At 35.9% G+C, this 27,969-nt stretch overlaps 1 protein-coding gene across 21 annotated transcripts in view; it reads left to right on the top strand.

Moving 5' to 3' along the window:
- Window positions 1–27,969, top strand: part of TMC1 (transmembrane channel like 1) — a 375,625-nt gene that overhangs the window by 283,930 nt on the left and 63,726 nt on the right. For 20 of the 21 annotated variants that reach the window (XR_014266085.1, XR_014266086.1, XR_014266087.1 and 17 more), the window contains 3 exons: window positions 2,052–2,180; window positions 17,467–17,557; window positions 19,302–19,383. Coding sequence is in view for 18 of the 21 variants with exons in the window: in XM_082470917.1 (XP_082327043.1) it covers window positions 2,052–2,180; window positions 17,467–17,557; window positions 19,302–19,383 (302 nt within the window). In the remaining 3 variants the exon portion in view is untranslated. The remainder of the gene's footprint in view (window positions 1–2,051; window positions 2,181–17,466; window positions 17,558–19,301; window positions 19,384–27,969) is intronic. The other variant, XM_082470923.1, reaches the window with a different exon arrangement.

The raw sequence follows: 27,969 nt of genomic DNA, 5'->3' as shown, positions 1-27,969 counted from the left end.
AAAGTATTCTCATAGGGATAATCAGAAAAGGGTATTGAAGACATTTCATATCATTTTTGAAGGAATCATAGAATTTGAATATGTTAAACATACAAAGTACTGGGTTTAAGATAGATGGAAACTACATAATTAATCTTAGGAATGTAGAGAAATGTAGAGAAATAAGCTTTAGTTACATGGTAAATCCAAACATCAAATAGATCATTCTTTCATTCTTTGTGAGTATTTTATTATGGTTGTACAGCACCATAGGATTTTATATAATAAACATCAAATAATTAAAATAGAAACAACCTAATGGCAATCAGAGTTGTATCTTAGTGGAGGGTATTTCCATAGTTCTCTCGAACCAGGATTACTATTCTAAGCAAAATGTCTGCATCGGTCAAAAAAACCCAAACTATCAATGACAAGTGTATTTTAGAGGGTTAATTTAAATTTTTGTTTCAGTAATCATGACCTGATTAAAAACTCTGGATTGGTAGGAAAGAAAGGAGATTGCGAAGTCATTTTATAAGGTGGGCTGTAAAATTATGGGTATGTCCTCCTATTATTCAGCTGAAACTTCCAAAAACATCTTTTGCCATAGCCCTACTGTGTGTGGTCATGAGTTTAGTGAACAACAAAATATGTTTCTGACTAACACTGAGTCAGATTACACTTTTTTTGTCAGTCAGGGTCTAGTTAGGAGAAAGAAACTCCAACAGTTAATTGAAGAGAGAGTATTTAATAAGAGGACTGTTTAGTAGATATAAATAATTGCTAACTAGGTTACTGGAAAGGTGAGAGAGAACACGAAGTATCATGGTGACAGCAACTATAGGAAGCAAATAGCATACTAGGGGCTGGAGGAACAACGGAAAGAGGTTGGAATTAAAACTTAAAAGCGTAGAGGAGAGACCCACGGAGCTGAAACTATTGCAGAGGGGGGCGATGCTCAAGTGGTGCTGGTGTCTACGGGGAGAATGATGAAGCCGGTTCTGCTAGTGTTGGAAAAGTCGGCAAACTAGTTTCACCTGCAGCTATGGGAAGGCCCTGCAGCTCTTGGGGTGAAGAAGCATCACTAAAGAGTAGACATCACCACAGGAAGCAAACAGGAAACCAAAGGAAAGACCAAGTCCCTTCTTAGTGTCTTCTATGGGCAGCCGAAAAATGAGCCAACTGACAAACCAGAAATATACCCTACAGAGTCACAGCCACAGCATCACAATATTAAGTATAGAAGGGTAAATTTGAAGTTAAGTAACAACAGCTCATAACTGAAACAATCTATTACCAAAAAAAAAAAAAAAAAAATGATCTCTGCAATAGGGCATTCCATTCCTCAATTTAAAAATCATGTTGTTCATGTTTAGATTTTGTTTTCTTTGAGTTTTGGACCCTTTGATATTTTTGCAATACTAGGAACACAGAAGAGAAAAGATACATCTCATTTGCTCAGTAAGAAACTAAATTCCTTTGAAGGCCTCTTCAAAGGATTCACTTCTACCAAATATACTTCAAGTTGAATTTTATCAATTGAAGTTTTGAGTTTAATTAACAGATTAAGTTACCTTTGAGGAATAGATTTTAAAATTTTTTCCTATTTCAGTTTTTCTCTTTCTCTCGAGACAGGGCTAACAAATTTTTTAAGGGCACTTCAAAGACATGCTCACCATAATTGACTACCTTGTTGAAAAATAAAGTTTTTAAATGAAATGTAGAATTGGTGGGGGAAGGTGTACAGGGGAACAAAGAAGAGAAGAAAATATATTGATAGATCTGTAACTGTCTCCACACATTTTCTAGTTCTGAGAATTTGAGACTATGGACATAAAATGGTTTCAGTACTTCAGAATGTAAACACTGTTGTTTAAAGTTATAGTATTTCCAGAAATCCTGCATCAGTGTTCAGATACAAGCACTAAGGCTTGTGGATCTCAGCACACACCATATATAGCCAAGTTGCTATACATTGATCATCTGAGTATCTGATAGTATTCTTTAAGTTTGGAAGTCAAGCAAAACTTAACTTTACTAAAGGAGGTTTTGTTTTGTTTTTTTTTCTTAAGGGAAGAAGAAGAAGAAATTGATGAAGAGGAATTGGAAAGATTGAAGGCAGAGTTAGATGAGAATAGACAAATGATTGCTGCTGTCAAATGCAAGCCTTGGAAAATGGAGAAGAAAATTGAAGTTCTCAAGTATGATGCCACTTTTCAAAATTAGAAACATTTTCCCTGCTACTGATCTCCCAAATTCTCTGAGTATTACCTATATATTATAGATAATACTATATGTGATACATCATATATATAATACTCATTATATATAATTTTCATCATCATATATACATATATAACATATATGTTACCTATCATATAGTTAACATATCATATATCATATATCTACATATACATATTCTATATCATATCACTGGAGAGTCTGGGCTAATGATTATAAAAGAAAACAATCATGATTAAATTCATTATTTGGAGTCTTACAACCTCAGATCACTTTTAATCATTTGTTCCTTGAACTGAGAATTTCCTTAGTTTAATACATTCATTAGTATCTCTCTGAAAGAGATAATATATTTGAATTTTACAAGTTTGTTGGACTGCACACTCTAGTTTCTCTGCAGGGTTCCAACCTCAAATGATATATTCATGTGACAGCTCTTATTAAAGCACAGGGAGGGTGCTAAGCCAACAGAAGAGTAAACGGGATTCCAATTAAGGATTCCGCTAATAGCTATTCCCTGGTAACATGTAAGCGACCCAGTTTCACTCTTTTGTTGAGTCTTGACACACTCAGAGACACATAGATTTACAAACTCCTGATAAGAAAAGTCAAATGTTCATCCCTTTCCTGGGATCGGAAGCAGATTCGCCTCTGAGGATCACACTATATTTCTTTTCATGGTGGTTCGGGGAAGTGGGGCATGAATAAAAGGGACCATGTCTGTGATAACAGCCATATTTGCGTCTCACAGATGTGATACAGATTGCATTTTTTACACAGAACAATTTTTATAAACAGTGGTAAATTTCCAAAGCTATCCCTCCACAAGCCTATTTAACTAATAACGTTAAACGTTATAGTGTATCTATAATAATGTTAAAATTAAAGTGTTTTTGTCTCTGGTGATGAAAAAAGAACTGAAGCAGCTATCAGGATAATTCACTACTAATCCTGGCTCTGCAAGAGCTTGTGTGTTATTTAAGGAAATGGCTTAAACTTCTGGGGCCTCAGTTACCTCATATCCAAAATAAAACAAGATATTCCAGGTTTACCCTGTGAGGTGGGAACCTAGGCATCCTTTCTAACGTTATTGCTTTGTTTCGTGGAATAAGGTTTTCCAAGTTCCAAACAGTGGTCTTCCCAGAAAGCTTTTGGAACACCACACAACTATAGGCTGGGAACTACTTATGCATGTGCTTGTACACCAGCCATAAATGAAGGCAAAGACAAGTAACGTTTCTGGTTCCATGAAGCTATTAATGTATGTGCATATGCACGTGTGTGTGTGTGTCAAAGTAGTTTTCATTTAATGAAGTGATAATGATGCTAAATGATAGGTTTAAGAAATATCCTTACTTGGCAAAATAGAAGTTTGGTGACCTTATATTGGTTCCCAAAATATTGGGTGGGCCAAAAATTGCCCTCGGTATTTTAAGTAAAAATAAAAGACACATTTTTCATTTTCACCAAGAACTTTATTGAACAACGTATTCACCCTTTTGTTCCACTACCTTCTGCCATTTTTCAGACAACTTCATAATTCCATCTTCCCAAAACTTATCTTTTTGAGCAAAGAACTGTTCCAGGTACCTTTTACAGTCTTCCAGGGAACTGAAATTTTTTCCATTAAGAGAATTTTGTAAAGACCAAAATAAATGGAAATCCGAAGGTGCAATGTCTGGTGAATGTGGCAGATGAATCAGAACTTGCCAGCCAAGCTGTAACAGTTTTCGCCTGGTCATCAAAGAAACATGCGGCCTTGCATTATCCTTATGGAAGATTATGCGTTTTCTGTTGACTAATTCTGGATACTTTTCGTGGAGTGCCGCTTTTAGTTGGTCTAATTGGGGGCAGTACTTGTTGGAATTAATCGTTTGGTTTTCCAGAAGGAGCTCATAACAGAGGACTCCCTTCCAATCCCACCATATACACAACATCACCTTCTTTGGATGAAGACCGGCCTTTCGTGTGGTTGGTGGTGGTTCATTTCACTTGCCCCACGATCTCTTCCGTTCCACATTGTTGTACAGTATCCACTCTTCATCTTCTGTCACAATTGGTTTTAAAAATGGAACGTTTTCATTATGTTTCAGTAGAGAATTGCATGTGGAAATATGGTCAAGAAGGTTTTTTTCGCTTAACTTACTTGGAACCCAAACGTCAAAGTGATCAACATAACCAAGCTGGTGCAAATGATTTTCAGCACTTGATTTGGATATTTTGAGTATGTCGGCTATCTCCTGCATGGTATAAAGTTGATTGTTCTCAATTATTGTTTCTATTTGATCGCTATCGACTTCAACTGGTTTATCTGACCATGGAGCATTGTCCAGCGAGAAATCTCCAGCACGAAACTTCGCAAACCACTTTTGACACATTCGATCAGTCACAGCACCTTCTCCATACACTGCACAAATCTTTTTGTGTGTTTCGGTTGCATTTTTACCTTTCTTGAAATAATAAAGCCTGATATGCCGAAAATGTTGCTTTTTTTCTTCCATCTTCAGTATTAAAATGGCTACACAAAAATTTACCAATTTTGATTTTTTTTTTTAATGCATGCTGATGTGACAGCTGTTACATACAATCTAACAAAATTGTTTCAAATGAAGTTAAAGACAGCTAAGTGCTGCTAGAGCCATCTTACGGAAAAAACCGAATGAACTTTTTGGCCTACCCAATATGTTTTGAAATATTGCTGACCATGAAATTCCCAAAACTGGGAACCACAGGTAACTGTATATAGAAAGTTGTAAAATTGGAAAGTGATAACATTGTGAACTGTCAAAGTGTGGTGTAAAACTGCATAAAAATGCCAAGAAATATATCCTCCCTTTCCACCTGCGTGGAGGTGTAGAAATACCCCTCACTCTTCTTTGCCTGCATCTTCCATATAGGGCAGTGAAGAAGGGATGGGTTTCAGTCCTGAGTTTGAATCTCAGATCTTCCGTTTAATACCTGTGCAAATTTGAATGAATTGTGTAGCCCTCTGACCTTGGGTTTCTTATGAAATTTTACTAATTTCCAGGGCTATTGGAATCATAACGTGAGTTATTTCATATGAAACACTTAGCAGGGTGCCAGAACATAGCACAAAGCTGGGAAACACAAGTTGTAATTATTATTTCATCTCAGGACAGACTCAGTGTTGTCTGATTCCCTGCAGTGTGACAGGAGAGATGGGAAGGTTACAGGACCTGGCAGGACTAGGTGGGAGCAGACTTAGCCATAGGCAACCCCAGGAGCCTTGGGGGATGGTGGCACATTGGTATAGCAGTCTGGATGGACAGCTGATTTTGATGCTCCAACAAAGAAAAGAGGGTATCTTGACAGTTTGGCAGAATCCACGGTCAGCCGCTTTTAGATCTTCCAAAACGTACCCACAGGGTAATCGTCTGGCAGATTCCAGGTCCTGGGGCCTTAGGCTAGAGTCCAGGGATAAAGCCATTTTTAGAGGTGGGGAGAGATAAGGATTGGGATGGAAGGAAGGGCAATACCACGCCCTATTACTAGGGTAGAGGTTGAAAATGGGGAGTCTGCAGCTGAATCTAGACTACAGGTGGTTTTTATTTGGCCCACATGCTTTTTGTTTCTTTTTCTTTTATTGTTTTTTAAAAACTGTGATTAAATATACGTAACATAAAATTTACCATTTTAATCATCTGGGGGTGTATATTTTTATTAAAATGTTTTTTCTTTGTTGTTAAATTTTAAAAAGTGGGAGATTTCAGATTTTAAAAATCCAGATGTTCAGCTTCTTTTCTTTTTTTTTTTTGGTTGGGGAAACTAATATAATTCATAGGCAAGAATTGTGATTTCAACTTTAGCTCACAAAGGCCTTAACTTCATCTGCCATTGTGAAGGAATGACGGGTTCCACACAAGAGGACTTTTAAGCGTGTGTACTCATCCACTAATACACACTTCAATCATTTGAAGTGTGTATTCACCAAAAACTCAACCAAAGCAGAGGCCTTTAGTTCTTGTACGTTACAGTTATCTTGGGTACATTGATTTTCTCATCCAAAGAATGGAGAGTCTGTAGGCAATTAGTACAGCTGAATTTTGTTGATCCAAATGTAACATTGACATCCAATTTTTCTACTATTTAATAAGAATCCTCTAGGTATCAAGCATTATGCTGTGACCTTAGACAAGTTTCTTAACCTCTGCATCCTTGAGTTTATCCTCTATAAATGGGGATAAAAGTAGTAGTACTTCATAAAGTTCCTGAGAGGATTAAATCATTTAATAGACCTAAAGCACTTAGAATGATGCCTGTCACATAGTAATCATTTTCTACATCTTCTTATATATCATCTTCTTCTTAATTGCATTTCATTATGCACTACTTTCTCAAGTATTATCAGTCAATGTATCACATATGGTAAGACACACTGAATTAGTTTCCCCAGCTTGCCAAAGTATCCTAGCCTCCAAAAATTTTTGATAAACAGCAGCTTACCTAACTTGCACTATTTAGAATTTTAGCTGTCAGTGATAGCTATTTTTCAAAACTTGTTATTAGACTATCCATAAATATATGATCTTTGAAAACTGATTAAAAGAAGAAATTCATTAATTATGACTTAAAATTATTTAGGAATGCTTTTAAATATATTTGACATACTACATTAACAGTAAAAAGAAAGCAAATATGCACATGATAAGCACAAAATAAGCTTAATTTGAGAAGTTTGTCCTTGTTGTTTTGGGAAAGTATCATACAGATCTCAGATAAGGTACTAATTATGAAGATAACCCTTAACTTTATCATGTTTATAATAAGAGAATAAGCAAGGTATTTTTGAAGACGTTTTTATGTATGTAACCAAGAAATGGCAAGTAGAACACTGCTTCGGGGGACTTAAGCTTGTTGCTATAGAATAAAAATGGTTACGCCTTATTAAAATGCATATACTGAAAGTAATGTTTGGAGAACATTATATTAGAATATCATAAAAAATTAGATGAGCTGAAGAAAGGGGAATAGTTTTACGTATTCAATATAATGTGTCTAAGATTCCCTCTGTCCTGAAAATTAGAAACTTTTAAGTTAAATATAAATCACTTCTTTCAAAGAGTCATATTAATTATGCTTTTGTAATATATATATACACATATATATGTATATACTATTATACATATACATACATATTTACACTCAAATATCTATAAAAGATACATGATTGTTTGGCTGAATTAAGTTTTATATTTTATGCACTCACTATTATAGTGTTTCTTGACCAGTGGTTGGTCACAGTGATCGGGAAAGCTTAAAAGGGAGGCTATGGAAGGAAACTGTGAAATAGTAAGACTCCAAGTCAACTCAGCAGAAAGACTAGTTCACATAGGAGTATAATATGCTCTGTGGGTGACCTCACCTAAGTTGTGTTGCCAAATGCTCAGGAGAGACTCCAGATCTAAGTTTATCTTGTGGCAAGAGATTAAATTTACCAGGTAGTTATCCGCAGAGCTCACTGAACTGCCATCATTTAAAATTTCTTGCCCACTCTTGGATCAAAAGGCAGAACACACTGTTCTAACAGAAAACTAAGGCTTTCTAGTATTCCTAAATATCACCACACAAAATTTTGAAAAAAATATTTCACAATACTTAGAAATGTTGACCAGGGGCTAAATATGAACACACAGGTGTTGTGCAGAAAGATTTTACCAAACCTTTCAAAACAGAATGGCTCCTCTCACTCTGAGGCAGTGCCCTGTGAATCCTTCTGTTTCACAGTATTCAGAATTCATTAAACATGTTTGATTAGAATGCACATGAACCAAGCAAAATTAGCACAGTATGTCTACCAATCCCTGAATGTTAGTATATCTAAGAATATGAGATTGTACTTGAGGTTCATGGTGGAAATATCTCCTTTCTCAAGGAAATTTCTGCAAACCGATGCCTGGAATGCCTTTCTCTGCCTACTCAATTTTATCAGTCTTTTAATGTCCAGTTTAATTCTTATCTCATCTACAATGTCTTCAACAAGCTCTCAAGCCTCCAGGGCCCTCTCCCTTTTCACTTCAAGGCTGCCTAGCACTGTTGTGTAACAATTTTATGGGCCTATATCTCTTTTTTCTTAATGGAGTTAAAGCTTCAGAAAGGAATCTACATGTTTCTTTCAGTTTTTTCAAAACACTTAACTCACTGCTAAAAACATAAAACACACTCAATAAATACTCAGAAAAAATGGCTAAGTAAAAAGGAGAATTAAAAAATTATAGAAATAAAATAAATTTACTTATTGATCAGAATTTGATAGGTCCTTCTTACATCTATGTATAGCAATCTGTATTTTCAGTGCTATTTCTACCTTCTTCTGAGTATAATTTTCCCACAGTGAAGGAGGGAGAGGATACACTGACGTTTTGCAAATCTTTGGTGTTGAGAATAGTTGAGGTAAGATTTTAGATTTAACTTTGCTTGTTACTCTTCAGCTCTTGATCTTAAGATTCATTTGTGGCTTTAAGGACACATTCTCCCTAAATCTCATTTCTGCTCAAAAGCCAAAGCAATAACAATAGACTGGGATATACCTCGATGTCTTAGGGATATGGCCTAGAACTCTGCAGCCCACGTAATGCCACCCCTACTTTCAGGGGTATTGTTTTAGGTATGTGTTGTTAATTGCATGCTCATTGATGCCTTAAAACAAAAGACAAAAATCAAAATAAAATAAAAAATCCTTGATATAGAGCTTAATAAGAAGGTCTGGAGAGATATTAATAAAGTTACTATTACAGATTGTTTTAGATGGAGAAAGAATTCTTTACAGCAACTTAGTTGCACATTGTCTCTGCTGATAACGTTACAAATCTTAGAATTTTTTGGTGTCCTTGTATGGCAGAAAACCAGTTTATGCTGTGACCAATATCTAAAACTCAGCACAAACTATTAACTCCTGGGGAAATCTATATTGTCTTCTTTCCCCTCTCCTATAATACAAAGGAAAATTATTAACCATAAATTGATTTTTAAATTAACCAGGTAGAGCAGAATTAGGAAAAGATTTAATCAGCAAGTAGAAAGAGGATCTAGTGTGCTTTCTTTCTTTATTAAACTACTAAAACCCAGCTATGTTGTTTCTCCCTTGATTCATCTAAAATTACTCTGAGATGCTTTAGTGACCTCTAGGGTACAACTAAAATATGTTTGAGTTTTTATTTGACATTTAAGCCAGCCATGAAAATTAGCATTGTTTCATAGTCCAGGGAACAAAGAAGTTATCCTAGGTCTGGAGAATGTCTATGGCTAGTAACTTTGAACTTAATACAGATTTGACCTACCCAAGCTTTGCTTTGGTTATTTACCAACATCAGCAGCTGGCTTTGACACATCTCCATGAATGTCATCAGAGCTGATGAAAAAATTGTCTTAAGAACTCTTTGTGCACAGATCATTGTTATGTTTATTGCTTATGAAATGTTTAGAAGTCTTGGTGATCTCTCTCTGTCTCTCTCTCCATACATATATATTTTAAACTGTGAAATCTGTGAAGTGGTGCTATTAAAAGGAAGCACACAAAAATAAGCCACATATATAGGGTAAGAGGTTATGTGGATATACAGCCAACATTTTTGCTTGTTCTTTGTTGCTTGTTTTCAGATTGTTTCAGACGTTTTTAGTTAGTTACTCTTTAGGGATATAAGATAAAGAGTGAGCTAGGGACTTGAAAAATAAAGTTATTCACCAAAATAAATTTATCAAGCTTCAAAATATGTAGAGTATTACCAATGTAAGGGGACACCAAAATAATCATATTTAATCATATTTGATATAGTAGCTTTTTAACCCAAACCTCCAACAACTTGCTTGGCCACGTAAAAATCTCTTAAATTTACTACTCTCAACAAATAATATTTGGTTTAGTTCCGAATTTGGTCCTCAACTAGTTGCACGTTGGAACCATTCAGGGATGTTAAAAAGTACTGATGCCTATGTCCCACCCCTAGAGATTGTGACTTAAGTGGTCTGGGAATGGGGACACCTGGCCTTTGAAATTTTTAAAAGATCCCACAGGTGATTCTGAGGTGTAGGTAGTTTACGAACCACAGCCAGACTATCATCTAGTCTTCTTGTAGGTGTTCATTCATTACAATAGCATTTGTTGAAACTCACTTCTGTGCCAGGTGCTATAGTAAATATTGGGAAATTAGAACAAAAGACATGGACCTTGCTTTCAGGAAATCCCAGTGCAGTGGTGCAAATGGACCATGGGTTAACTACAATACATGAGGTAATTACTGCATGAAGGTCAGAGGTTAAGTCACCCTGACCTGGGGCTGGAGGCGAGTGTAAGAAAGGAAAATCAGGAAAGCCCTTATGGAGGAGCTGTAGTGTTGGCCTGGCTGTTGAACTGAAAATGGAAAGGAAGAGAACAGGTGGAGAAGACGGGAAGGGCATTCCAGAAAGAGGAAATAGCTGGTATAAAGGCATTAGAAATCAAGCTACGTCCAGCCTCTCATTTTGTTTTCCTCTAATTCATCTTGCACATCATTGTTGCAACATTTTTCATGTAGCACACCGTACTGCACTTATCAGTTTCCTGCTAACAAAATGCTCATGGATCCTTATAGAGATCAGAGTGAATTCTGTACTGCTTAACTTGGCATCAGGGCATGCCAACTCCTCCTCTAAAGCACTTAGACTGTTTTCTTCATCACCCACCTGAAGACCCCAGGTGCACTTCCATCTCTTCACCATTGCTCACACCATTTCCCTGCGCTGTCATGTCCTTGCTGCAATGTTGACCATGTAGCTGAATCCTCCTTTTGTTCAAGGTTCTTTCTAACCACCCCACTCTCTCATCTGAATCTTTCAGCACTTAATTTTACTGTTTATTCATTTGGTAGTAATTAGATGATGCCCTAAATATTTATCTATGTCTTAGCTTTTTGATGGAATTAGAAATGGCTTACACAAAACCATAGAACCACATTCTTTTTTTTTTCTTCATATGGCACAGTGCCTTGAAACAAATAAAAATCTATATTTTATTACTGTAAACAAAACTGTATGATAGTATTATAAGTTTAGAAAATAGAGGAACTAATTATTTGCATAATTGCCCAGTCTTTGGCCATTGACAGACACGATTTTTACATAGTTGTAAAGATAGTGTACAAATCGTTCTTTATTCTGAAGTTTTACTCAATGTATCATATACATTGCCCAGAAAAATAATAAATGTCTTTGAATAATAATCAAAAGTACCATTTACCCCTGGTATACCAAGAATTGCTTTGTTTATGTTGTCTCAACTTTTACATGTCCTTATACCAATTCCATGAGGTAAATAATGATGCTATTCTGGGAAAACGACATACGAGCTCAATTCCTAAGCTGAGCTATGCCACTTACTCTTTGGGTAAATTTGGACACTTCTTTTACTGATCTAATCCTCAGTTTCCTCATCTCTGAAATGGGGATAATAATAGTTCCCACCTTGCAGGATTTGGTGGGGATTAGAGGAGATGATGGACATAAATAATGCCTGGCTTATGGCAAACATTCAGTATGTTAGCTGTCATTGCTGTTACTGTTGCTGGTCACATTTTATAGGCGAGAAAGCTTGGGATCAACAACATCTCCCCAAGAGCACACAGCTAGTATGTGACAGAGCCAGAACTCAGATCTGTGTCTCAGTTGTAACATACAGATTGCAGAACTGAATAGAATGTGGTCCTAGTCAAGGGAGAGAGCTCTCTTTTTGTCTCTTACCGCAGACTCCCCAGCTGTCCAAGCATCCTGAGCTCTCTGCAACAGCACAGCGTGGCTGGAGCAGGACTCGGGCTGGCACCACCAACACCTCCTCCCCGGCAGCACCATAGCTGGGGCTTCTGCAGCCGGACACCTGGGCACTCTCATCAGGTCTCAAATGTAAGGCTGAATTCTCTCCTGCTCTTCTGGTAACAAGACCGATTCCCACTATTCTCACATCTCACTAGGGTCACAATCTAAAGGGAAATGGACTGGCTTTCTGTAGGGTTTTGCCTGGAAGTATCTAGTCCTTTCTCAACTTTTTAATTTGGAGAGTCAGCGTAAAAATTAAAGTCAGCCCTGTTAGTACTATTGCTATTAATAATAGTTACTATTTATAGTGCTCTTCCTGTTTGCCATGGATGCACTACATACATTGTTACTAAACACCTCACATACATTATTTCCTATAATGCATACAACAACCCTATGGAATAGCTATTACTGTCTCTGTTTTATAGATGAAACAACTGAGCATCTTAACCATTATAACTGCTGCCACCAGCATCCCCGTTATAAAAGCACATGTTTTGAATCCTCAGTTCCAGTATTAGGATGACTTAAAATAATTCTGCCAGTCTAATTATGGAGTTATATTATCTAGAAAGGCCTATAATCCTTATTTTCAATCCCTGTATATTAGACTGTCTTCTTACCTCCTCAACTTTCTTTCAATTACTCAGTAATATTTTAGGAAAAGTCAGAGTTCTGACTTTTAGTCAATTTAAATTGGTCAACTTTTTTTTTTAAATGGCATTGTTTATTAGGAAAGGACCTTTCATCCTTCTGATCCCTTTACTGGGAAGTAATGTTCATGAGCACAAGTTTTGATTACAGTTGCCTTAAAGACCAGTTTTGAAAAGTCTTTCGTTTACTTGAGCAATAAGTTGGTTACTCAATGATACTATCAAACTGAGAACAAGAGGAAAGAAAAGTCAACTTAACCTAACCCAAACGAGAACACGTTTCCTGGGATGAGAATGTGTCAAAGGCAGCATAGCATGTCCTAAATCCCTTGTGTCATCAGGGTTGTATCATGTGTTCTGGGTAAATTATCTATTTTGTAAGTTAAGGCAAAGCGTGCTCCTTCAACTAACTGTGAAAGCATTCTTGAAAGCCCATGAAACCTTATTATTCTAATTACCAACACAAGGCGTTGATAAATAAATTATGAGACCAGGTATTATTGTCATTAAGTAGACCTTGCTCAATTATTTATCCCTGGGTCTGGGGTTACAGCTCAGAGAGCTGTGCATATTGTACCAGGGCTTTGAGCTCTGAGACCTGGAGACTGGATTACAGTCTTGGCAGGCAGCTTTTGTTGAATGCAATTCAAGGGGACGACACACATTCTTCAGTCAGATATTTCGATGGTTTGAGGCCAATAGATATTCAAAGTTTATCCACAAGAGCCTATTTCATTTTAGCCATGTAGATAAATACATTTAAATTATCCAGATCAATACAAATGGGTAGGAAAACGGATTCACTACAGGAAAAATATAAAGAAAATTTTTTGCTTTTTAGTTTTCAAAGACTCTGCTCTTTGTTTTTTTGCATTCTGACATCTGTCATGGGTACTTTAGTGTGATAAGTATCAGTCAGTGTTTATCTCCATACTGGCTAGTTTCTTTTTGTATCTTGTTTCTAACAGCACAGTGAAAGATGTTGTCTTCTGGTTAAGAAATCTGTTATCAGGGAGGATGGGATTGGGTGATACTAGTTTTCTTCCATCCTGAAATCATGCCATCTCATTGTAAAGGTCAGCCCTGAAAATAGTGTTAAGGTGTGTTCTTTCACTGAGCTCTTCCACCCCAATATCCCCTCTTCTAGGCCGGAAAGGTGCAAGAGTGCTTTCTTACATCCCAAGAGCATCAGATTAGGGGGATCAAGAATCTGTTCTTGTTTAACAATTCTTTGCCCACCCCATACCCCTGGCTTTGTTTTAAAGTCATCCCCCAGATTTCTGATGAGTTGAGTCTAGTAGTTATTTTGGCCAGGGTGGGAAGTGGGGAGCAGGAGGCGCTAGAATGGCTGGTCAGGGAACCCTTAAGTATGAAACTTGGGGAAGATCTCTTGAAGAATGGAGGAGGGGTTAGGGCATTAGGACACTTGTGATTATGTGGAGTAGAGTGAAGTCCAGACTTTCGTTTGAAAACTGTCAGGATATGTATGTTGAGGGTGGGGTAGGGTAGTAATTGGAAGAGAAGTATGAAACTATGCTTAGTATCAGGGATAAATTGGCAATTTAAGAGACAAAAAATAAAAACTTGTTTAGATTGTCCAAAGGAAAATATATCTATAATGACTGATAAGAAACCTTATAAATGCCATGAAAATAAGTTTCTGTATTTGTTAAATGAATTTATAATTAATTTTGTGGTGACTTAAATTTGGTTATAATCCTGACTTCCCTCTCTCTCTTAAATCTTGCTAGTTTAATGTTCCTGTAACATAATTATCAGCTCCTAAAATTTAAAATCTTGTCAGAAATATGGAGTAGAATAGCTATTTCTTTACACTCCTGTCTGCTTAGAGCAGTCATGTTTTCTAATTGGCCACTCAGCTAGAAAGTGATCTAATTCTAATAGGCCAAACTGATGTTCTTTAATTATCTGCTAAACATCAGGAGCAGTGGATATCCCCATAAAATAGTCACCTTATTACATTTGAAAAACAAATTTTGATTTTACTACTAAGAAGAATTTTTGGTCCTCCATTTATATATGTTTATTATAATAGAGAATGATGTGATAATTCCTGTATATACTTGGTTTTATGAATTTCAAAATTCTTGATGCCAAATAATTGCTATAACATGATGTATAGGTTCCTAAAAATTTCTACACTATGAAAAATTGGGTAATGAAAACTACAGGGCTTACAGGAAAAATGGGGATGGGGCACAATATTCAGAAACATCATCAGTGACACATTAAAAAAAGATAGAAATTTAAGAAAACGGCAGCAACATTTTACACATGTTTAATGGCTGAGAAATACATAAACACTGCAATAAATATGGCAGTTTACCTTAAAAAAGACCTGAAGTTTGCTTGTGGAAATGACAAGATTGCAGTTTGTAAATTATTGTGAAGTGTGGAAGGAGGGTCATTGTAACACCAGCTCTGAATGGATGTGACTTTTCTAACATGGGGTGCCATGAAGTAGCTGGTTGATGAGGTGTGTGCATTTTGTATATATACTGCTAGATTTAGATGGATGTGTTTTTTTCTTGTATTCACCCAGTGTTTCTTGTAGATAAAATCACATGTAAGCAAACACAAAATCTGTGTTATGTTCAGATTGTTCCGTAATATAACAATCATGTTAGAACAGATTCTTGGTTTCAAAACAAGTGTTACAGTGGAATTGACAGTGTAATAATTCCTTCAACACATTCACATCTATAGTCTCATCTTATTCTCGCCACCACCCCAGCAAGCAGGGAAGCAATTGCCCAATTTTTGTTTGTTTGTTCGAGAATCCTGACCTGTTAAAAGCTACACAGTAACTGAAGGAAACTGTACCAGAGCTTGCTCAGGTGTGTGCGAGTCCCGAGCAAGTAGGCTTTCCTCTGAGAAGCGGGATTGCTCCTCAACGTGAGTACAGAGAGTGACAAAAACATGGGCAAAGTTACAGAGACAAATCACAGAGGCTGGGTTAGGACTCAGGTTACTTGATTTTCAGCTTAGATCAGTTCAACATTTTATAAAGTGTCTGCTAAGTACCACACTCATTCCTGTCTTATCTCTATAACACATAGTTAAAGCTTAACTGTGATATGGTTTTTTGATTGCATGGATCTAAAAACCCAGCCATGAGAGCTCAGTTTATACTTGTTGATGGCGCTTTACTGAACATTTTAAAATGTGTAGAATGTCCTAGAAACTGTTTTTCAATTAATCTTCACAGCCCAGAAGTCATGTCAAATGTCAGGGTGTTTGACAAGGCCAGCCTAATAAATCTTCTTCATTTCTAGAAAGCTGTCCTACTAAGTTTCTGAGAAGACTAAAGAGAAGGGTGCAATCCCAAAGTCTAGGAATGATTTTTCCTTTAAGCATTAATTGACGTGGAAAATACAATTATTAGATACTCCCTTGTCTCTATCTATCCAAATTATGCCATTTAGGTCTATTTCAAGAAGGTTTCAGTTTACTAAACACCTCCTATGGTCAAAGTAGTGAACAGTGCTGTGAGAGATACAAAAAGACAAGATATTGTCCCTGCCATTAAGGAAATGATGTGGGAAGTCTGTTTGATGACTGAAGAGAATCTTCTCTGTTGTGCTTGTGTTTTTATGGCAGGTCATGGGTGGGTGCACATGCACAGGTGAGTAATGGGGCACAATTTTCTAGTTATCAGCTAAGTTAGCAGACATGTGCTGTTTTCATCACTGGGTATTGTAAAATCATGAGTTTAGCACTGATACTAAGGAACACAGAAAATCCTTCACCAACTTAAGGATGAAGTTTCATTTTCACTTTTTAAAGAGTACTTTGTGTGTTGTTTATTTATAGTCATGTGTTGAAGGGGCTTGTCTGTAAAACCACATATTCCAGGGGCCTCACAACTGACGACAGCGTTGTACCTGTAGAACCAATGTCCAGGTTTGGATTATCCCTTGGTTCTCTTGGGTTATGCCTTTTACGGCCCCAGAGAGGTCAAGGCAAACCTGGACTGCCTCTATTTTAAATATTCTTTTCATATCTCACACAAACAACAATAGCGAAAATGACTAAAAAGGTTACAAAAGTTGTAGTATATTTAACATGTTCACTTTATCCGTTTTGATGAATTAATGCTTTTTACCACATACACAAAGACACTAATGTGACTACTGTAAATGTGCAAATATTTGGGAATAACGTTAAAGTTTAAATTTGAAGCCCTTTTGGAATGTGAGGCCAAAAAGTATTCCTTTCCTTTTCTCTCTTCCCTCAACCCCATTTGCTTTACAGCATATGATTTTTCTGTTTTAAGTCATAATTGCTTTTATGAGATTAAATACCAGTTCAATAAGTGTGTTCTATGTCAGTTTGTCCTAAACTCCCTGCCCTATTTTTTTAAAAAAAGCAATCCTTAAAAAAGAAGGAAAGCAAGTATTTTAAAATAAACATTCTGACCGCCAGAATCTGAAGTAAACTTCAGATTCAATTTTATATGTGGTAGAAATGAGAAGAACTAGGGTTCTCTATTTTGACACTTAGCATAAATTCCTTGCTTTTTGATGACTCCAGCTGATTAATAAGTGAGACTGAAATATCTCATTCTTTCTGACCAGAATTAAAAAACTTAAACATCCATTACAAGTCCCAAGGTTATGAAATTCAGCTTACATTCACTTGTTAAGGGTTTGAAAGGGTCTAGAAGAAATAAGACAGTAGACCTAATAAAATTAAATATCCACTACCTTTATACTGTATTAATCTCAACCCACCGCCACCCACCCCTTATTTTGTTTTATTTCCTCAGGGAAGCAAAAAAATTTGTGAATGAAAATGAAGGGGCTCTTGGGAAAGGAAAAGGAAAACGGTGGTTTGCATTTAAGATGATGATGGCCAAGGTAAGTATTTTCTTAGCTCAGTTTGGTTGATGCCATTTATGCTCAGTGGAAGCCGTGTTGCCCCCGAGGGGTGGTAAAATTGGTTCTGTTCTGAGTGAAAAAAATGTTATACGTTATGTCTATACATAGGTACATATACAGTAGATAAAGAGTATTCTGCGTTACTGAAATTAGGAGAAAGGGATGATTCAGAAAAAAAAATTGTCCTAAAAGGCTCTTTAAAGGAGTTAAAATGAAAATAAGTCGATAAACATTGATTTATGGCAAAAGACTGACTTGTGTGCTTTTATCACTTCCAAATGTAAAAGGTTGAGCCCCTTTCATTTTCATTCCCTGGGAGTTAAGGGGTTCTGGGTCAAGGTTTCTTTCTCAAAATGTCTACAAGTTACACGGCCATATAGCTCTTCTCTACCGTGAACATCAACTGAAGATTGGATAGAAAATAAGAAAAAACAAATGATATGCCAATATAAATATAGATCTTTGGAAAAGATAGAAAAGAAACTAACATTTATTTAGCACTTACTATGTGCCAAGCACTGAATTAAATCCTTCTATAAAAATCGAATCTTTATATAAAAATCTTTCCATATTTAATTCTCACAGCAAAGTAGGTATGTAGGTATTATTATCTCCTCTTTACAAACGTTCTACAACCTGAGGCTAAATATATTCCCATAAAGATGGGAGTTTTGTGACTAAAGTTCATATATCTTAAATATGAAATATATAGATAGATCTGTAATATATATTTATACGTCATATATATCATAGATTAGTTTTGTCTGTTTTTACAATTTAAATAAATGGAATCATATAGCATTTATGCTTTTGTTTCTGGCTTCTTTGATGCAATGTTATTTTCATGAGATATGTTCATGTCATGGGAGTTATAGTTCATTTTTATTTATGTGTTGTATCCCATCATATGAAGATGCTGTCATTTATTTATCCATTCTGTTATAGATGAATATTTGGGTTGTTTCTGGTCTAGGTAATCTTTCAAACTCCAGACTTGTCTCAAGTCTTATTTAGGCTCCCCATGTCTGTCTAGCTGACCCATTATCCCAGCATAATCTGTACATGTGCAAAGTTATCCGCCCCATTCTCATTCTTCTTCTTGGTGGTCCTCTTGATCATGGGTAACCCAACATTGTTGGGTAAAATGGAAGGAAGATCTTTTATAAAAACTAATTTATGATTCTTTTTCTTCTTCCTTTCCCTATAACACCAGGCCTTTCCATTTAGCTGACTGTTCTACCTCTACCAGAATGAAAAGTCATAGCACTTACCATCCTGTATAGAAATTACCTGTTTATGTACAGTGTACTTGATCCAGAAGCCCTTCAAGGCAGGAACTATGTCTTATTTATATTTCTTTAATTTCTTCATGCAGTGAATATTTAATTAAACACACACCATTTGCTGATCACCTTATTAGGTGCTAACTCAGTCCCTGCTCTCTTATTGTGTGGTAGAATAAACAGATATTTCTCAGTGGTCAGCATATTTTCTGTAAAACAGAGAGTCAGTAAACATTTTTTAATTAGATTGGTCCAGCGGTAGGTGGGGAACAGGGAGGCAAGTGAAACTAGCATCTTCCCTTTTTACAAAAAGCAATATGTGATGCCAGAGAGATCTTTCCAAGCTCATTGTCATGAGATATTTTGGGATGAGTGTGGGAGATAAACATCTTAACAAACAAGCAGTTGGGTTTTACTGTTGTACTTGGCTTTCTTTTCAGAAATGGGCAAAATTTCTTCGTGATTTTGAGAACTTCAAAGCTGCTTGTGTCCCCTGGGAAAATAAAATCAAGGCAATTGAAAGTAAGTGCTCATTCGATCTCATTAGATGGGGAATGGTGTCCTAGATAAATGTCTCATAAACTAATCAGATGCCTTTCTCAGTTTCTGAATTATTGGAAAGATTAAAAACAAGAAAACAAACAAAGACATTTTCATGTCCTCTTTGCTCACTGTGAAGATTTGCTAGCACTTACCAATCACAGCACTGGAGACCCCATTCTCCCTTCCTGCATTAGACCAAAATATTTTCATTTTGACCTTGTTTTTTCTTCTACACATGGAAGTCAGTATAGTGCACAATGACACCGAATCATCATTGGGAAGGCAGAGATTTTATTTCGGCAATGAACATGACATTGAAAATAGATACTCACTTTAAATATTATAAATTAACTATATTTCAATTAAAAAACTCATATACAAATATCAAAAAAACAGAAAATATATATTCACTTGGGTGTTAGACAGTAATCGAAATGAACAATGTCTAGAAACAGTGAAGAAATCTTAAAGTATCATTTCCAAACCTCTGAAGTAGAATAAGCAATAATCATCCAGGAACTCGCTATATGAATATCATATTGTGCCTTCATTTTGTACAATATTCATAGTGTACAGAGAAGGCAGGAGAATATACTCAATCAAAAACCCATTTAGTATAGTCCTCTAGGCTTAGAATAAGGCAAATAAAAATTTTTAAATATTGTAAATAATGATAGTATGTCATTTCTAAAATAATAAAGAGTATAAGGAAAAGGGGATAACATTTAAAATAATTTTGAGCATAATCTTGCCATATTCTGGTTTGTAATAGTTTTGACTAGGATCTGATTTTCCTCCATGCACCTCCAGATAGCAGGGCAGATTTTCCTGCTGGCTAAATGTTGCGTTGCCTAATTAAAATGGAGGCTCCATAGGGAGATAACACAGTTGATGGATATTTCACTGACAAGATTGGGCACGTTTTAGGAGTGACTATCCCTCAGTCCTCTGTCTCTCATTATCAAATGGCAATGAATTAAAATACATCAGCTCATTAATTGAACTTCCTCACACATATTCCTGTGCCATCCCTTTCTTGCCTTATTTTCCTCCTCAACACTTATCACTATCTAAAATACTATATTACTATATCTCAATTAAACTAAATTTAAAAATAAATTACTAAATAAATAATAAATAAAATAAATTAAAAATACAGTAATTTCATTTCATTTTGTGTTCATTTCTTCCAATAGACATGAAGGCAGAGATTTTGTTTTGCTCTTTCCCGGATCCCTAGACCTAGAACTTGCTTGGCCCTAATGAATATGTGTTGAATAAAATTAAACAGAAGACATTTTCCAAACGTCTACCATTCTAGGAAATGGAAAAAAGAAATTTAGACACATCAAAAAAAGAACAGTCATCAGGAAATTCTTACGTTTTAACTGTGCAGCTAAAATATGGTACCTTGAGAGGCATTGTGAAACAGAAGGCCCTTTAGAGCATTAAGATCCTGATACAATGTGTATTGAAAGAACTCTGGATTTTTTTCTTGCTTTGCTACAGATTTGCTGTTTGACTCTGAGCCAGCCATTTAATCCCTCTGAGCCTCAGTCTACTCATTTATGAAATGATAAGGATGAATCTTGATCAGTTATGAGATGTATCCCAAGAAATTTGTAATTAATGATAGCTAAAATATATACAATTTGCAAATCATTTATTTTTAAAGGACACTAGAGCAGGTTCCAGTCTATCTCAATAGCAATGTCATGCTAACTTGTGTTGCAGTAGCCTATCTTGAGTGGGATAGAAACAAATGGAATTATTTTTATTGCCAGAAATTGCACATAGGAATGAGTTACACATATGACCATAATTTATCATGTGTGTCACAGTGGGAGAAACATATTGAGAGCTACTCAATAATACTTTCAGTTATCTTCCCTCCTCCCCTCTTCCCTCAGAAATTTGGAGCAATCAACCTGGACAGTTCAAGCAAATGTGGATTATTTTCCACATTTATTTTTTGATTAGGTTGTCCTGATTTTTTTCACTTTTCGCGTTACTTTTTGCCTCACTGTGGAGAATTGACACTTATTTTCCATTCTATCAACAATCACCATAACAACCATTTATTGAGTGCCACTCAGAAAACCTACAAACATTATTTCATTTAATCTTTAACATGCCGGCATTGTGCATATTAGCTTTCTGTTTTAGAGTTGTGGTCAATAACTGTCCCAGAATAAGTTAGTAGAGGAGCCAAGATAAAAGGTGAAGTCTGTCTGGGCCCAAAGCTTGCCATTTTCTCAGTGTAGTGTACTGATTTTTACTCTGAAGTAGATTTTATAAACGTTTTCATTTGCACTGGGTCCTAGAGAAGATTAGACCAGGACAATGGCATGATAAGTAATTTCAGATTTCCTTGATAGTTATCCTATTTGGGGAACTATTTCCCACTTTCTCATGTATTTATTTTTTAATGAGTTATTTATTTAATTATATATTTCATAGTCTATAAAATATGTAATGTATTAAGCTCTTAATGATAATCATAAGTGCACTGTATACTTTTGGATATTGCATTAGTGAAAAGTATGAAACCTATCTAAGAGTAGATTAGCAGAGTCTTTGGGTTGGACTAACCATCTCATAGAAAGTACCTTACCACAGATAGGGAAAGCGTGTGTCTGTGGTGGTCTTTCAAGCTGAACTGAATGAAAGGTGGAAAGAAATGGGACATGCAATCAGTTTATGAAAGGCTGAGGTCTTCTTGCCCCTTTCTGGCTCTATAGTTTGGGCAATCCTTTTATATTTAGGGCTCTCTATTTCCACATTTGGCTTTTCCGCAAAATTTAGTTACAATCAGTTTGAGATGTCCATGTAAGCGTGTGAAGTTCTTTGCTTTATACTCTTGAGTTATAAGTTATTGAAACAGTTAAATGGAAAATAGACTTATACTAAGAGAGGACTGAATAATTTACCTTCTCTGCAAATTTTTTTTCAGAAAAAAGTAGATTAAGCATGTACCCTATTTATAATATCTATACTTTATATTATAAAACTAATATAAATGCTTTTCTCTTAAAGAAATGGCCATTTAATCTTATAAAAGTTTCAGAAATGTTATTATATTCTTTTTAAAGGTCAGAATCATCTAACGTAATATCTCATTTAATCTTCTGAATAAGCTTGATGCGATTGATTAATTGATTGAGCAAATACTCACTTACTGAGTGCTTACCATTTATTAGGCATGTTTCTCGGCACTGGGGATGCAATACTGACAAAGACAGGCAAGGGTGGATCTTACATTCAAATGTGTTGATATGTGCGTGCATGAGTGGAGAGACAATTCATAAAACACAAGCAAATAAATAATGAAGATGATTATGGACTGTGGTAAGTGGCAAAGAGAAGCACTCTCTTCGTGCTCCCCTCCCAAAAGTCTTTCTAATCCGCCATGCTCTCACTCACTGCTCCATCTCTAAATAAATACTAACCAAATATTTTCTAAATTTGGTTTTGAAGGAGTCCCAAATTACCAGCCTTCATTAAGTTTCCACAAAGCTCTGTCCCATACTTGGCAGAATCACAAGAGGAACTCAAGTCAAGTCTAAAACTCATGCTGTTTCCGTTATGATTCCAGTAGGACCTGGATCCCTATACTAGTGTGGACCAGGTACTCACCTGATGACTCCCAACTTTTTTTCATATAAAAAATAGCTTTGATAATTCTCGTCATGGAGGAATTCTGTGAAGTTCTACATCACATGATGATGCTGTGGGGTTTTACTATCATGCCAGCCGTGTAAAAGGGCCCTGCCTGAAACCACATGGTTACCTGCAGGGATGCACCTTATTAACCACGTCGCACTGCATATTTTGCTAAAGAAGCTGTGCATTTGTGCTCCCTGGAGTACAAGTATAATATATACCTACTGTGACTCCAACATTACTGTTAAAACCATGGATTAAATCATTAAATGTCTTTCAAGCTGGAGATTACAAGTCTTTCTAAGAATCAAAATCTGCTTCTTCCTAATAGTAAACTATAGCATCAAAGGTGTGATAGACCTCTTCTTTTTCTAGACCAGAAGTAGCTTTAGACAGACAACCTTAAGCATAGAGTTTAAACTGCATGTTTCCCTGCTGGCCTAAAGGCACCAGAAAATATAAATTAAATTTGCCACATTTAATTCCCTATCCCTAGACCAGTTTGAAAGAAACTGTGCTTTGAATCCTAGCCTAACAAGATGGTATTTATATTGTACTTTACAGCAGGTGATTTAACTGGTCTTTTCCCATTTAGAAATGTTCATATTTATCTGCTTGTCTTATTACCCATCTGTTCAAGAGGAAATTATACATGATGACAGACTACAAATTACTCTGCCTTAATAATAAATAACCAGAGGGAGAGATGAAACTTTAACATTAATTTAAAGGAAACACAGAAAATTCAGGAATAAGAATATTGCATAAGCTTTAGGCCTCACTTTAATAAATACCGAAGACTGTTTTCATATATTAATAATTTACTAAGGAAATAGCATTTATTAGTTAGATTAAAGAGAAAAGGAATTGGTCATTTATGGGCACAATCCAAATTTGTGAATTTGACCAGCCTTAGCTGATTGAGGGATATTATCTGTATCTATTCTTTCACACACACATTCATTGCCTATTTATTCTATATAGCATAGTTTTTTTTTTTAAAAATGAATTGAACTATGATTATACTTGAGGAGCAATAGAGCACTGTGGATAAGAGAAATCGAGATTTGGAGTCAGACACCTATAGATCAAAACTATCTGATTTAGAACTCTGGCTCCATCATTTACTATCTACGTAACTATCAATACATATGTAACCCTGGCTCCATCATTTACCAGGTATGTAACCTATGGAATTTAGTCTCTTGTAAAATAGGAGTACAATAGATTCCCCTGGCAGGGATTTGATGATGATTAAATGAATTAATTAATATGCAGAGATCAAATAGGTATCTGGATCAAAGATTCATTAAATTTTAGCTATTATTATTATTAATCAAGTCTTGGATCAGTCAACTGCTGTGTTTAAGCTTTTGATTCCCCATCCACACAGTAGAACTAATAATTCTTAACCTTATCAGGTTGTCGAGGTAGTAAAACGAGTTGATGCTGGTAATGTTCTTAGTATATGTAATTGACGATCAAAATATGTTAGCTACTATTATTATTATTCCTCATTATTGTTCTTTACAAGAATAAATCAGTTTTATTTGAGAGACTAAGCACTGTTCTTTTTAATTATGCTCTTTAGGTACACTATAGAAAAGTTTCCTTTTTTAGGAAATGCCTTTTCCAGTCAACAAACTCTAGGAGGATGGAGCTGCTAGGATAAATGCACATGAAGAGGGAAAATGTCTTCTTTTTCATTTTTGTGTTGAGAAAGGGAAAGGGCATATGGAGCTTTGATGTCAACTAGTTGATTTGTTTTCTCTCCTTTATGATCTTTGATCTTTGTTTGTTTTGTTACTGTTCTTTCCCCTTCTGCCACTGGTAGGTGTCATGCAGAAGGAACATTGTCTTCTGGATACTTTGGTCTCTTTGACCTGTGTCTAGGTCTTTCCTACAATCACTCTGGTTTTAATGAAATCTGTTTTCTTGCAATTCATTTTCCTTATACCTAGGATTTTGTAAAGAAAAGCCTTAGCTGTCACTTCTCTACTTCCGAATAAAATTGTTGTGAAGCCACTGTTAAGTCTAAAAACTGGAGTTTGGAAGCTTTGAGTCTAAACTTTTTTACCCATTATGAATATGGATTATACATAGGGTAGGGGGTACTTTCTGAAACATTTTTTTTTTTTAGTGGAGTATAGTTGCTTTACAATGTTGTGTTAGTTTCTGCTGTACAGCAAAGTGAATCAGCTGTACGTATACATATATCCCCTCCTTTTTGGATTTCTACAGAGTGAAGTAAGTCAGAAAGAGAAAAACAAATATTGTATATTACTGCATATATGTGGAATCTAGAAAAATGATACAGATGAACCTATTTGCAAAGCAGAAATAGGGACACAGACGTAGAGAACAAACATATGGACACCAAGGGGGGGAAAGAGGGTGGGATGAATTGGGATATTGGGACTGACATATATACACTACTATGTATAAAATAGATAACTAATGAGAACATACTGTATAGCACAGGGAACTCTACTCAATGCTCTGTGGTGACCTAAATGGGAAGGAAATCCAAAAAAGAGGGGATATATGTATACGTATAGCTGAAACATTTTAATTTGCTTCTCTTTTTTGCTTTTAGGTATATTTATACTCTACCCTCATTTGCCAGGGGTTGTGTATGGGGGACTGGGAAAGGGTGGGCCATGGTGCTAGTTAGAAGAGCAAAAGTGTAAAAAGCCAGTAAGGAAGGAAGGAAAGAAGGAAGGAGGGAGGGAGGGAGGGAAGGGTGGGTCAGTATCCTGTGCTCGGAACTGTGTACCAGAGGGTTTCACGTGTGTTTCCAGGGAAAAGCTTGCCCTGGATACCTAAAGATGAATGTTGTTAATGAACAACTGGAATGACTAACAAGCTGGAAGTCCACTGCCTTCAATAAAACATGACGAGTGAACCTGGCTGAGGCAGCCCTCTGGTAGTTGATACCAGAGAACATAGATAAGGGCCATGAAATGATATGAAATCACTGGGAGCCAGGTGGATGATCAGATGTCCTAGGAGGGGACGATCTGCTTCAGCATTTCTGCAGACAGACCAGGGCATCTGGTTACAACATGTGGGGGGCGTGTTTTTCAATATCACACACTTTTAGAAATCTTGTAGAACTCTGAACCCCTCTACAAAGTGAAATGAATCCAAATACTCAGACTTAAAAGTAACTGATTTCTTTCAAAATGTCCAATTAGACATTGAATTCCCTTTAGGTTTCTGTAAAAACTACCCCAGTACGGGGTGGGTGGGGGTGGGTAGAGATTTCTAACTCTTACCTCTTAGTAATGGTAGCTGAGTTTTAGCTAGGTACATAATAGCACAGTTTAAAGACTATATCTCCTGGCCTCCCTTGGTAAGTTGTGGTCATGTAACACAGTTCAGTGGGATGTTAGCAGAAGTGATGTGTTCAAAGTCCAGTTTATGCCTTTAAAAGAAAGGATATGCCTTCCACTGCTTTCCCCTCTTTCCCACTGGCTATCATATGAATATAATGGAATGAGCTGGAACAGCTATTTTAAATCACAAGATGAAAGCTGCATGCAGAGAATTTCACAGCAAGAAGACTGTAGGAGGCTGAGTCCCAGATACCATAGAGCTACCATATCAGCCGTGTCATAGTTACACTCAATCTGAAACATGAGAGGGAAGAAGCCTTCTATTTTATCTTCTTTGTGTTTTTATTTTTTATTTTTATAGTTGCATTGAGGTATAATCAACATAAAACAAATTGCACATATTTATGTATACAGTTTGATAACTAGGGGCATATGTATACACACATGAAACCGTACAATCAGGAAACAGGACACACACTTCTCTCACAAAAGTTTGCTTGTGCCCCTTTGTAACATATCCCTCCATGACCACCACCATCCCCAATCAACCAGCAATCTGCTTTCTGTCACTGTAGATTGCATTTTCTAGAATTTTGTACAGATATTATTATGGAGCATGCATTTTTTGCCTGGCTGTTTCATTTGTAATTATTTTGAGACTTATCCACGCTTTTGCATATATCATTAGTTTGTTTTTATTAGTAGTATTCTATTGTATGTATATGCCACAATTTGCTTATCCATTATGGACTTGTGAGTTGTTTCCAGTTTAGCTTTGGGCTATTACAAACAAAGCTGCTATGAATATTTGTGTACAAGTCTTGGGTTAAGACATGTTTTTATTTCTCTTGCGTAAATAACTAGAAGTAGAATAGCTGGTCTACTACTATGGTATGTGTTATGTTTAACATTTTAAGACACTGCCAAACTGTTTTCCCAAGTGGTTGTCCTAATTTCCATTTCCATCAATAGTGAAAAAGAGAGTTCTAGCTGCTTCACATCCTCAGCAACATATGGTATGATCAGTCTTTATTTCAGCCGTTCTAGTAGGTGTGTAGTTGATTTTCATTTCCCTGGTGACTAATGACATTGTGCATCTTTTCAGGTGCTTATTTTCCATTCATAGAACTTCTTAGGTGAAGTGTTTTTTCAAAATTTTTGCACATTGTTTATTAGAATGTTAGTCTTCTTATTGAGTTGTAAGATTTTTTTTGTATATTATAGACCCAAATACTTTGTCAGATATATGTTCACATATCTTTTCTCCCATGCTGTGACTTACCTTTTTATTTATCAGAATCTTTGGAAAAGTGAAAGATATTAATTATGATAAGGTGCAATTTAAGGATTTTTAAAATTTAATAGCATGTACTTTTTGGGTCCTATTTTTAAAAAACCTTTGCCAAACCCAAGGTGACCAAGATGTTATGCTGTGTTTTCTCCTAGAGTTTTATAGTTTTAACTCTTAAATACTTAAGTCTATGACCCATTTTGAGTTAATTTTTGTAAATGGTATGAGGTAAGAGTGGAGAGTTTTCATTTATTTTTGTTTTATTTTATTTTA

The sequence above is a fragment of the Balaenoptera physalus genome, assembly GCF_965194825.1.
Source record: "Balaenoptera physalus genome assembly, chromosome: 7".
NCBI lineage: Eukaryota > Metazoa > Chordata > Mammalia > Artiodactyla > Balaenopteridae > Balaenoptera > Balaenoptera physalus.
The sequence above is the reverse complement of the archived record's forward strand: the minus strand, read 5'-3'. Positions and strand labels throughout refer to the sequence as shown.